The sequence below is a fragment of the Chrysemys picta genome, chromosome 17, assembly GCF_011386835.1.
Source record: "Chrysemys picta bellii isolate R12L10 chromosome 17, ASM1138683v2, whole genome shotgun sequence".
NCBI classification, from domain to species: Eukaryota; Metazoa; Chordata; order Testudines; family Emydidae; genus Chrysemys; species Chrysemys picta.
This window is the reverse complement of record NC_088807.1, coordinates 10,487,681-10,500,271: the sequence shown is the minus strand read 5'-3', so window position 1 is coordinate 10,500,271 and position 12,591 is coordinate 10,487,681. Positions and strand designations below refer to the sequence as shown.

The 12,591-nt window shown below is 43.5% G+C and overlaps 1 protein-coding gene across 1 annotated transcript in view; it reads left to right on the top strand.

Annotated features, from left to right (window-relative positions):
* Positions 1–12,591, top strand: part of LOC122173337 (E3 ubiquitin-protein ligase TRIM39-like) — an 86,680-nt gene that overhangs the window by 65,372 nt on the left and 8,717 nt on the right. Inside the window, exons 29-34 of the mRNA XM_065571843.1 lie at positions 546–566; positions 1,142–1,162; positions 1,900–1,920; positions 4,953–4,973; positions 7,092–7,112; positions 9,518–9,538. Of these exons, the coding sequence (XP_065427915.1) occupies positions 546–566; positions 1,142–1,162; positions 1,900–1,920; positions 4,953–4,973; positions 7,092–7,112; positions 9,518–9,538 (126 nt within the window). The remainder of the gene's footprint in view (positions 1–545; positions 567–1,141; positions 1,163–1,899; positions 1,921–4,952; positions 4,974–7,091; positions 7,113–9,517; positions 9,539–12,591) is intronic.

Sequence of the window (12,591 nt, the reverse complement as noted above, 5' to 3'; positions counted from 1 at the left end):
AGTGGAACTATTCCTGGCTCTGACACACACTTTTTATATGACCACAGTCACATCTCTTCTGCTGCCTGTGCCTCAGTTTACAGCTCTGTGAAATGAGGATACAATTTCTTACCCACCTTTATAAAAACACCATGACACCTACTGCTGGAAGAGCACTATTCACTGACCAAAAACTTTGTGAATGCACACAGTGTCTCGTACCATTCCATTCCATCCCATTGTCACGTGCAAACTATACTTAAACGTCTGAAAACCAGGAAATACATTTAAGGTTCACACAGAAGAACCATCCACATCATATATGGATTTTAGAGCACTTGGAAAAATCATCTTTTTTAAAAATATTAGCTTATCTCAACCCTTAACTATTTTGGAACCAGTGCACCTCCATAATAGGAGTGTATGCCGATAATGTTTTAATATTATTTAGTAAAAATCCCCCAAGTTCTGTAGCTTTTCATTTAGGACAATTTCTAGTTGACAAAATCAGGTTAAATTTTATAATGACATTGTTTGGATAAAGCAATGTGTTGTTTTTTTTCCAGGATCCGTCGAGAAGGAAATGAGTAAGTCTGCATGGATTTTTCAGCAGTTTAACTCAGAGAAGATCAACAGGATATACATATATTTATTTTCTTTTTTTTAATCTTTACATCATCCTGTCCACATAAATGTCTGTAGCAGCTTACATTTGATACAGCCTAGAGTCTGATCCCATGAACAGAACCACATATGACTTAATCCAACATAGTCCCATTGAATACAGCTCGACATTGGGTTTTAAAATCAATAACTGTGAATTTTGTTTAGATGACTAAGGGTCAGTTTTTAAAGACATTTAGATACCTCACTCCCATTGAAATCAATGGGAGATAGGCAGTTTATTACCTTTAAAAATTTAGCCGTAAACTGCTGGTGAATCACAGGGACATATCAAACTATGGATTTTAGTGCAGCAAATCCTACAGTTTAATGAAGAAATGCTGTAAGCTTAACAATTGACAGTGTGTTATAATAGTTGATTGGGCTGGAACTTATTTCTCAGGACACATGGATTGTAATAAAAATCAGTTACATTTTGTAACTATGCAGTTTAGATAAAACAATGTGCGGGTATTTAAAGAGTGTTTTTCTTTTCCAGAATCTCTCAAGAAATTAATGAGTAAGTAACCAGGCTCTGTGTCACAATCCTCCAGAATCCCACATCGGCCAGGTTCTCCAGCCCCCTCACCGCCATCTCTTTGAGAGCATTAAGGCTGCCCCTTAATGCTCTCATGGGACAGTTGAAGAGCCAAACACAACTCGTTAGAGTGGGATGAGGAGGGCATTAGCGGCAAGCGAAGTCCATGCCCCACCATCCACCCTTATCTGAGGTTATACTCCCTCCATAAACAAATGATCAGTGAAAAGGTTCTTCACACCCTAGAGACAGCCTTCATAGAGCCCGAGGCTAATCAGGATGCAGCCAGATGAATAAGAAAGTTTTTCTCTTCTCCTGTTCTCTGTCTGTTGGCTTTTTGTTGTTCCCTGGTCCCAGTGGAGGCATGTAAGTAATGCAGTATCTCTCCCCATCCCCGTTAACTTTAATTATGGATGTGCCATAGCAACTATATAGATAAGAATGCATCAGGATTTTCCCTTTATCAGGATCTTTATGCTCCTTTCTTTTCAGGAAACACTTCCATGCAGAAAAAGAAGACCTAACTCAACCTTAAAATGAGATATCCCAGTGTTTTTCCTGTACTTGATAGCTCATAGCAGGTTGCTTCCAATACTACTTTCCTTTGATTTTCCAAATAGCTTGTTCCATATCCAACTCCTACTTCCATAGAAAACCTTAGCTAAACCTTGTATGGACAAAAATATTCACACACTGAAATGTTGCCTTCTTTTTTGCAGAGAACGTGGGAAAGGGAAAGAGTAAGTCTAAACTGATATTATTAAACATTATACACTGTGTTGTATAAGCCCTATACTATTTCATTTCACCACCCATCCCTTTTTTCACATAGTACCCTGATACACCAGGATTGTTTCTAAATTTGCAATAGAATAACTGATGAATTATTTGACTGCTAGAAGAGTTGGAAGGCTGTATTTCTGCAAAGGATTAGACAATAGAGAGGCCACAATTCATACCGTAATCTGAATCTACAGTTCTTGAAAGTAAATGTTTTTTTACATGGGTTAATTTTGTTACTAAGACAAACACAACCACTGTTGGACTGTAACTGTTGTTATTATTACTTTTCATTTTGACCCGAGTGGTCAGCCAAAGCTTTTGGCTCTGGGGATGTACCAGATGGGAATAGAAATTGACAATGAAGTCTGATATTTTCTTTGGTGGTATCTTGTTTATTTACAAGAAGTGCACAAAGTCCCTCCTGCCTGGAGGGAGTAACAAAAAGAGGAGACAGTTCCTTTGTTTACTGTTGCCAGCCTGCCTTTACATCCAGCACTCTGTATGGAAAAAAAGCCTCATCTCAGGGCCACTTTACTATGCTTCTGAGCTGCGTTTCTTTGGCTTTCTCCCTCTGTTTTTGTCTTGCTTGCTGTGACCCTCTCTGCCTCTGCTTGTATTGTCTCTGGCTATGTCTACATTAGACTTTTGTTCATCAGGAATGTGTTTTTTCACACCCCTGACCAACAAAAGTTTTACAACAAAAAAGCGCCAGTGTGGACAGAGCTATGTCAGCGGGAGATGCTTTCCCACTGACAATGCTACCGCTGCTCATGGGGGGTAGGTTTATTTTGCTGGCAGAAAAGCTCTCTCCTGCCAGCAAAGAGTGGCTGCACTGGAGCCCTTACAGTGGCACGGCTGTAGCAGCACAGCTGTGCTGCTGTAAGGTCCATAGTGTACACAGAGCCTCTGTCTCACTGAGACTTGGTCTACACTGCAGAGTTAGGTCGTTATAAGGCAGCTTATGTTGCCTATGTCGGTGTCTACAATACAGCCTTCCTCCTGCCGATGTAAGTGCCCTACTCCAGCAACTAATAACTCCACCTGCAAGAGAGGCATACAGCTTATGTCAGTGTAGTCAGAGAGATGCAGTGTCTGTGTAGACACTGTGTTCCTTACGATAGCTGTTGTCTGTCTTGTCAATTTCACGGCTCTGCTGGACAAGAAAACTGGCTCCCAGATCCTCAGCTGGGCTGCTGCTGGGTCTCCATTGCAAGCGGGTCTGACACCCAGGCTCCCCACTTCCTGCTGTGCTGCTTCCTTAGTCCCAGCTCCCCACTCTGGGCAAGGAGCACGGCAGCTGACCAGACACCAGGTGCAAATCTACCCGCTGGGGGCAAGAAGCCCCAGCCAACTTGCCCCCCACTCTCAGCTGTGAGTGCGGAGGGGAAAACCCCCGGGGGGCAGCTGGGCTCCCAGTGGGGAGCTATGTGGAGCTGAGAGCCCTGGCTCTGAGCCCCCGCACTGCCCAGTGCAAGTGCTTCTGGTGAGAACATGCACCACTGACAGAAAGAGGGTAACGTGGACATCACGCTCTTCAGTAATTACTGTGGTGGCTGTATGTCAACCTCACATAGGTCCATTTAAGATTGTAGTGTAGACAGGCCCAAAGACAGTGAATGCCCCTTCGAGGTCTCCGCCCATAAAGTCCAAATTACTGGGTAGGCTCTCATCCTCCCTTTGTTGTAGGTGGGGCTGTTTAGCTGTCTCTTGTGCCATTTTAAATGAGGGGTGGGGTCGCACAGTTTAGAGCAGGTTTAACACAACCCACTGAACACTATGAAGCTGATAGCTTAGTACAATTTCATGTTATATAATTCTAGCCCATCTTTTGAACATTATTGGGTAATCAGACAGCCACTGGAACAAAAAAGGGACTGGAGCCTGGGTCTCCCCCTCCTAAATGAGTACTCTAACTACTGGGCTACAGAATCTTGTATCTTTGTTAGTTAACCTTTTCCTGTGTGCATAGAACCCGGTTTTGCAGATGCAGCAATTTCTAATCCAGTCAACATCCATTCACCCTCCATGCTGTGTCTATGGCATTGTGGCCAGGCACAATAGTAACTGTCAAGACTGGAAGCCTATGATTCAGGAGGGAATCTATTACTTTTTGCATGCCCTAGCCTCACCCTCAGGGACTGTACAGGATGGAGAGTGCTCAGGGGACTTTGAGAAACCTGACCCACTGCTTTGGAAAATCCCCCTCAGAACTCAACCCAGCCTTGCACCATACTGTGAGCGCACAGCTGAACATTTTTGCCCATGCACAGTGCATTTATAGAAAGTTTGTCTGTATGTATTTATTTTCCAGATAGTCCTGAGGAAGAAAAGGGTGATCCTATTATCCTATTAATAACTGAAAGGTGGTCCATAGAGAGTGGAGTTCATGGGAAGAGTCCAGTTTATGCAGAAAAGTATTCAGCTCTCACATCAGATCCCAAACCACCACCACAACTGGCCATTTTTATATATGTAGCTATACATATACATTACATGTAAAGATAGTCAGTTATACGTAGACTCAACTCACAAAGAAGTCCAAGAGCTGAATGAGCCAGGGATTCTGTACTCCCTTCAAACTTTTTGCAGGTTTCCCCCAGGACAGGGCTAAGGCACCCCCTTGGTGGGACTGTGACAGGACAGCTTACATGTCTCTTCATTTTTGCGTTCAACTAGTTTCTCTGTAGAAAGTTAAACAGAAGCTACTAACATTAGAAAATTTCAATCAGTCAATCCAGGTAACTTGGGTCAAAGAGTTTTAAAAGAGCTTGTTGGGAATCTCATTGGACAGTTAATGCTGATTCTGCAGCATTTCCAGTGAGGGGAGCTGGATCAGACCATGAATCAAGGGGTAAGGTAGAATGAGATGGTTAGGCAGTGCGGACTGAGAGATGCATGTGCAGCAATTTTTCACCCTGGGAATTGCATCTCAGTTGAAAGCAATGCTTGTGAGAAAACTGTAAATATGATTTGGTGATTTTTCTTTCAGAGTCTGACCAAGAAGTGGAGGGTAAGTTTCCATTGCTTCCTGAACATTGACACCAAACAGAATAACACTCTAGGAGTGATCCTGTGTAGTTACTTTCCATTGTCACTACTCCACATGCAGCAAGAGCCATTTGTTTTCTGCTGAGTTTTCTTTCAATCCTGATTAGTTCGCCTATAGTAAATTAGGAAGAGGTATGGCCTCCGGGATAATTATCCTGACTGCACAGCCAGCTCTTACAGCCAATGGTATAAAGGCTTTGTTGAGAGCAAGGGTGTGCATTGAGGGAGTGGCAGAGCTCACCTGTGCTCCAGCCCTATAGGGCCCCTCACCAGCTGTGTAGGTTAGAGCAGCAATGGCTCTGAGCTAATACTGTGTAGGGTTTGACACATCATGGTCGATAAACCCAGTCTGGTTTTTGAGTCTCAGGTAGAGGTGGTTCCAAATGGCATTTTTTCTATAGAAAAGTTCACCTCTATAGACTACATGTCCTCTGATGTATCATGGTCACCCCTCTTGGTAAGTGCAGCCTGTGCATCATGGTCTCACTGGCATCCTGGTAAATATAGTCCAGTTGGGGAATCTGGACCATATAAAAAAATGGGGACATGAGGTAACCGAATCACAACTCCCAGCAATTCTCCTCCAAAATATTTCACTTTTCAGATACAACTAAATATTTTTGTTTGTTTTATGACAAATCATGTTTTCTGTGTTAAGCAGATACTCTTTGCAAAAAAAAAATCATTTTGTTGGAAACCCAATCTTCCACTGGAAACCAGTTTCAAGAGAGAATTTTTGATCAACACTAATTTCAGTCTCTGGTTTCTAACTGATGTTTCCAAAATGTGTTGGGATTCAGGAAACTGGGATGTGCATCCACCATCTATTTTGCCCCTTTCAGAACCTCCCAAAGACAGTAATTTTATTCTGTAGCATACATTTGAAAATAACAGTGTGTACAAATCTAAACATTTGGATGTTTTTTCTTTTTAAGAAATGTCTCAGATAGTTGACAGTACGTCTGCTTTGATGTCACACCGTTTTCTCTCACAGATGATTTTATCATTATGTCTTCCTTTTCCTGGGATAGTCTCCTTGGTCCTGCGGAGGAGACACAGTCCCATCCCTGAGGTGCTTTCAGCCTGAATTAGATGTACTGTATAGAAGACAATGTGTTTCACTTCCCCACCAGGTTGGCAAACTAGGGCTTGTCTGGATGAACAGTTAATGCATGGCAAGCTGGGGTGTAAATCGATAGTGCATTAGCTGTCCATGTGGACCCTGCTGGCACACACTAATGAGTCCCTAATATGCTTTGATGTGCTCTGCTTTGAAGCAGGAGTTGTTCAGTGTCCACTAGGGGACTGTTAGTGTGTGCCAGCAGAGTGTACACGGACATTTAATACATGGCTGGCTATTGCACTGTGGATTTACATCCCAGCTTGCTGTGCACTAACTGTTCACCTAGACAGAACAACCATTACATGACCGAGCATGCGTCCTTCCTTCCTTCCCCCCTACACTGCATCCCCAGAGAGGACCAGGTGCATGAGTTAGCCCTTTCTTCTCCCATGGTCCCTTTGTTCTCCAAGACCTGCAGGTGTCACAAATGAGAGGGCAGTTCAGGGGTCACATTATTAGGGGCTTCTAGAACCCCCACCCTTCCCTGTGATAGTTCATGTTTGAGGGTGGTGGGAGGGACATTAGTGGAAGTAGGGGACTTTTTGTGGAGGTAGGGATGGCTTAGGGGTATGGCCAGGGAGGGTAAGAGGAGGTTGTCAACCAGTGATCTGTTAGAGGTTCACCAGATAAGGCAGCTGTGAAGCCAAATTACTAATGCCACCCCCTTGTGGTGTGGTGGACTATTTGCAACATTTGTGCATGTAGCTCCATACACATCAGCACTGAAACAGTTCAGTCACAATAACTATTTTCCCCTGAAGACTGAAGGACAATTTGTGATGTTACCTAACGCACCCCACAGTGGACTGAAGCACTTTTGTGTGTGGATGTAGATCAATAGATTTGCAAGGAGACAAATTACAGTCTGTAGTCAAGCCATGGTATTGGTTTGTCTATGTTTTATTAGAAGTGGTGTGTGAATGTACTTAAACATGAGGCTTTTTTTTTCTTTTCTAGAAGGAAAGGACAATAAGAAGAGTAAGTTTGAATTGGTATTGGGACAGTTACATTCGTAGAACTATGTGCCTTCACTATAACAATAACATTTTACTCACTTTAACAACTTGGGAGGTTTGTGACCTTTAATGGTGCCCTGTATGTAAAATGAAGGCAGGAACATACTAGGGAACTGCTAAGCATGTACCACAGGCATATGTACAGAAAAGGCTTAATGTGACTAATTGTGGCATAGGGAATCTGTGAAACTTACGTGCTGGGTGTACTGGAAGCAGACAAGTTTTCATTCAGATACATAAAATAGAGTATCGCTCAGGTGAGAAGTTTTCAATCTATTATTATTATTATTCTTTGGACTTGTCTACATGGGGAGGATGACAGGCATAACTATTCCAGAACAACTCCCCATTTGGACACTTCTATTCTGGAGGGGAAACATGCTTTTTTTTGGCTCTATTTTGGAAGTGGATTAAGCTAAACTGGAAAAGGCCATTTTTTTCTGGAAAAGGAATGTCCATAGGGGGAGTTACCCCAGAATAGCTATAGAGCTTTAAATTCATACCTTATGTTATTCCAAGATAACTTCCATATGTAGGCAAGCCCTTATTTGGAAAGGTTTAGCCACAAGGTTTGGTAGCAAACCATTCTGCAGATGGTGCATGTGCAAGTTCTTCTTTGTTTTAGTTTCTGCCTGTTTTATTCACTTCTTTAGTGGAGGAGCTTGTAGAACATAATCCACACCCCTGAGCGACGTAGTTAAACTGACCTAGCCACTCCTGTGCACAGCACTATGTGGAGGGAAGGGATACTGCCCTCATAGGCTATGTCTACACTGACACAGCTACTGCCTGTCATAGGCTATGTCTACACTACCACTTAAGTCGGTATAACTTATGTCGCTCAGGGGTGTTGGTGTCCCCCAACATAGCTAGCACCGCTCATTGGGGGCAGAATAATTACGTCGATGGCAGAGCTCTCTCCTGTTGGCGTGGAGCGTCTACACTTGAGATCTTACAGCAGCGCAGCTGCATGGATACAGGGCCGGCTCCAGGGCTTTGGCGGCCCCAAGCAGCCAAAACAAACAAACAAAAAAGCCGCGATCGCAATCTAAAAAAAGTCGCGATCACGATCTGCGGCAGCAATTCGGCTGAAGGTCCTTCACTCCCAAGCCGAGTGAGGGACCGTCCGCCGAATTGCCGCCGAAGAATACCTGGACCTGCCGCCCCTCTCCGGAGCGGCCGCCCCAAGCACCTGCTTGAGAAGCTGGTGCCTGGAGCCGGCCCTGCATGGATACAGCTGAGAGCTGTAACATCTCTAGTGTAGACATAGCCTTAGGGAGGTGGATTAACTATACCCCTGTAAGAGCTCTCTGCCATCAGTCTAGAGCATCTTCATTAAAGTGCTACAGCTGCAGCCTTTTAAGCGTAGACCTTTCCCTAGGCATGGAAGCTGTTTTTTGCAAGAAACACCACAGAAAGGGATGACAGCTGCTCCCTTATTACTTTTAGCCAAGTGGTTAGTGCACTCACCTGGGATGTGGGAGACCCAGGTTCAATTCTTGCTTCTGTCTAATGGTGAGACAGGATCTTAACTGTGGACTTCTACCTTTCAGGTGAATGTTGTAACCACTGTTCTATGTGATAGTTTGCCATGGTGCTCTCTCAATCTCTCCTGAAGCAGCTGTTCCACTTTGGATAACCAATTAAATGGTCACTGAGCCACAGAGAGAGAAAATAAGACTTATTCCATAACCTTATTCATAACCTTAGGAAAATGGGAGACCCAGAGACCAGTCCCCTTGTGCAACACAAAGAGGCTACAATAAGAAATAAACATCATGGCAGAAAAAAGGATTTCTGAATGGATTCCTCCTCAATATATTTTGCCATTGTTGTTTCTTTTTTATTGTTTTCTGTGTGTCCAAAACATTCAGCAAATGTACATGAATCCATTTTAATTTCAGGTCTGTAAGAAATTCCCTCTGAAATCTGTGTCTCAAAGCCACCTTTCATATTCCCCTTGGTGGAAAGCCAGCCCCACCACACAACACCCCTTGAAATATATGTATAAAGAGATATGAAGAACTTACTCTTAGAAATATGTTTTCTCTAATAATCTTTTTTTATCTATCTCACGGGATGTGTTTGGATTCCAGAAACAGATAACATGTAGGATCTCTAAATCAGTGGTAATGCTCAGGATTTCCTTTATTGTAGTAACAGGGAGTTTTACGGTTGGGAGCTGAGTCTGGTTGGGAATTTTTTAGAACGGACTTCACAAGGGTGTCAGATTGGAATTTGCCATTAATCTCTTGAATGGTTTCAAAATCAGGCACATTAGGAGAGTGTATGTGTGTGGGGATGGAGCTGAGAAGCACTTCTGTTTAACCAATGAGAAATGTTCTCTCTTTCTTTCTCTTCATATAGGTGGGAAAGAAAATGAAGAAGGTAAGGTTTCCCAGAATCTTATTTGCCCTTCAGCCAGGTCAAATCTCACTTGGTCATATGGAGACAAGAGAAAGGTGCAGGCAAATGGATATTTTGTATGCCAGTTGAAGACATCTGCCACTGCAGTGGAAGGAGGTGGTTTATGGAAATGCCGAGATTTTAACATAGTGAATCCCTCTGGAACTAGAGATTTGTCTGTTTTGCTAATTTTCAAACTATTTTGCTGGATTAGGTTGCTAATTGTAGAAAGTTGCTTTCTTCAAACACACACACAATTTAAACCTCTTTGTTAGCATTAATGTTGACAAATTGGAGAGAGTCCAGGAGAGAACAACACAACTAATAGGTTTAGAAAACCTGACCCATGCGGAAAGGTTAAAAAAATTGGGTAGGTTTAGTCATGAGGGAGGACCTGATAACAGTCTTAAAATATATTATAGGTTTTTATAACGAGGACAATCTATTGTTCTCCCTGTCCACTGAAGGTAACACAAGAAGCAATGGGCTTACTCTGCAACAAGGGATATTTAGGTTCCGCAATAGGAGAAATTTTCTAACTACAAGGGTAATTAAGCTCTGGAGTAGGCTTCCAAGGGAGGTTGTGGAATTCCCATTGTTGAAGGTTTTTAAGAATAGGTTGGACAAGCACTTGTCAGGGATGGTCTAGGTTTACTTGGCCCTGCCTCAGCTCAGGGGAGCTGGACTAGATGACCACTTGAGGTCCCTTTAAGCCCTACATTTCTATTATTCAATGATAAAATGTGGCATTAGCATGGCCTCCTATGTGACAGAGTCCTACTTTCAGGAGCACTAAGACCTCTAGGGATCTGTGGAAAATCCAGTTTATGTACCTGCTTTTTTTAAAGATAAGATCCAAATGGCTGAGGGCTGAAATCTGCAATTTGAAACTGCAGCATGTCAATATTAATTCCTTACTGTTGAGGATTGTACAGCCTTGCTCTAGAGAAGCCTGCTCTAGATTTAGCCAAGTTCTGAACTGTTGAAAATCACACACTGAGCATCCAGAGTGGGCTATTCTGTTAAAGAGAGATGCCCTACATTTTGGGCCTCGCTTAGTTTTTAAGCGAATTAACTAGAGTAAGTGATTTACAGGATCTGTGCTATGACACAGTCTGCATACAGTCTCCTGGGAGCACCCCTTTAATGTGTCAGACCCCCAAGGGACTATTCCACAAGGGCAGGCCACATGGCTTCGATGCCTCTGAGACTGAGCCTTCAGGCTCCAGCGCTCCTATTTCACACCGGGAGCTCTGACCACCAAGTTCAACTAAGACAGACTCTGTCGGCACCTCAGCAGGTATTTGCAATGACACCCGCATCCTCTTCAAAACTGCATAGGGTTTATTAGTCAGCTGGAACACAACATCAGGAAATCATTAGATTAGCATAGAAAAGCAAAGGTTAAGACATCATCCAAACTGGCCAAGCCAGGGCTCCCTTGAATCATGCTGTGAAGGAATCATCTTGGTTTCCTCTCTGAATCTCTGTCCTGTTGTCTCCCAGTCTCAGATAAGCTCCTGTGTCTCTCTAAAGGTCAGGCCTTATCCTCACCTCCTGTCACCTCCTGGTTCATAGTCCTCTTCTGCAAAGCCATGCAGAGCTCACACGTACCATCTGCTGGAGTTTCCAGTTGTTAGGTGCCAGCTATTGAATCATTGGGGTTCCCCTTGTCGTCCCAGAGCCTCCATTGATATGGATCAGTTTCAGACTGTTCTCAGTGATCCATTCATTACCACCCCAAACAGTTACATGAGACATACACCTCATGTCTCCTGCTCTGCCCCAGGAGCAGCATGTTAACTCTTCTGCACACACCGGGTAGCAATCCCAAGTCAAATGAGGATTCCACAAGTCACCTCCACACATATCAGTCATGCAAATATTACAGAAAATCCACATTAGTCACACATACTTGGCAGAATGCCTCCACACCACCTCAGGATCATAGAATCATAAAATATCAGGGTTGGAAGGGACCTCAGGAGGTCATCTAGTCCAACCCCCTGCTCAAAGTAGGACCAATCCCCAGACAGATTTTTGCCCCAGATCCCTAAATGGCCCCCTCAAGGATTGAACTCACAACCTTGGGTTTAGCAGGCCACTGAGCTATCAAAAGAGATCCTCCTCCTTCATTTTCTCCCCCCATGTCCCCAATCCTGCAATGGGATCTCTGCTGTCAACATTCACACCTGTGCAGACTTCCACTGCCATCAGCTGGTCTCTGCAGGGTTACAGGTCTCACCTACCTAGAACCAACTGCAGACTCAGGACCAAAACTGCCTCCCAGTGCTCTAGAGGACCATGCACCGGGCTGGGAGAGATGGGAGGACCTGCAGAACAGATGAGTTCCTGATTCAGTTGGTGTGGACCTAGTGAGATCACCTCTAAATCTAGTCAATGCTATGCTTCTTGCACATGCCTGTGCATCATGAGAATGAGTAAAAAGAATAAAGAGACAAGGTGGGTGAGGTAATAACTTTTATTCGACGAACCTCTATTGGGGAGAGAAACAAGCTTTTGAGCTTACACAGAGCTCTTCCTCAGGTCTGGGAAAACCACCCAGAGCGTCACAGCTAAATACAAGGTGGAACAAATTGTTTAGCATAAATGGTTAACACACACTGTAAGAGAACATTCAAAGTGAAATGGCCCATTAACATTTCTGCAGTCGATAAAAAGGGAGCTTATTAGTTTACAGATTCTTGTAATAACCCATAAATCCAGTGTCTTTATTAAGACCAGGACTTTTAGTGCCTAGCAAAGTTATGAATTTAAGCTCCCAGGCTCATCTTTTGAAAGTGTTGTGCAGGTTTCCTTTGAGGATGAGGACTGAGAGGTCAGATATGGAGGGATTGTTTAGTAAAAAACGTTCACCCACAGATGGTAAGGTGTCTTTATGGTTATCATTTTCCTGTGTGAGAATGTAGTGATTGTCTGGTTTCACCCATACAGTTGTTGAGGCATTTAGCGCACTGGATGAGGTACCCCACATGTTGTGATAGGCATGTGTCAAAACCATTAATCTTACTCAC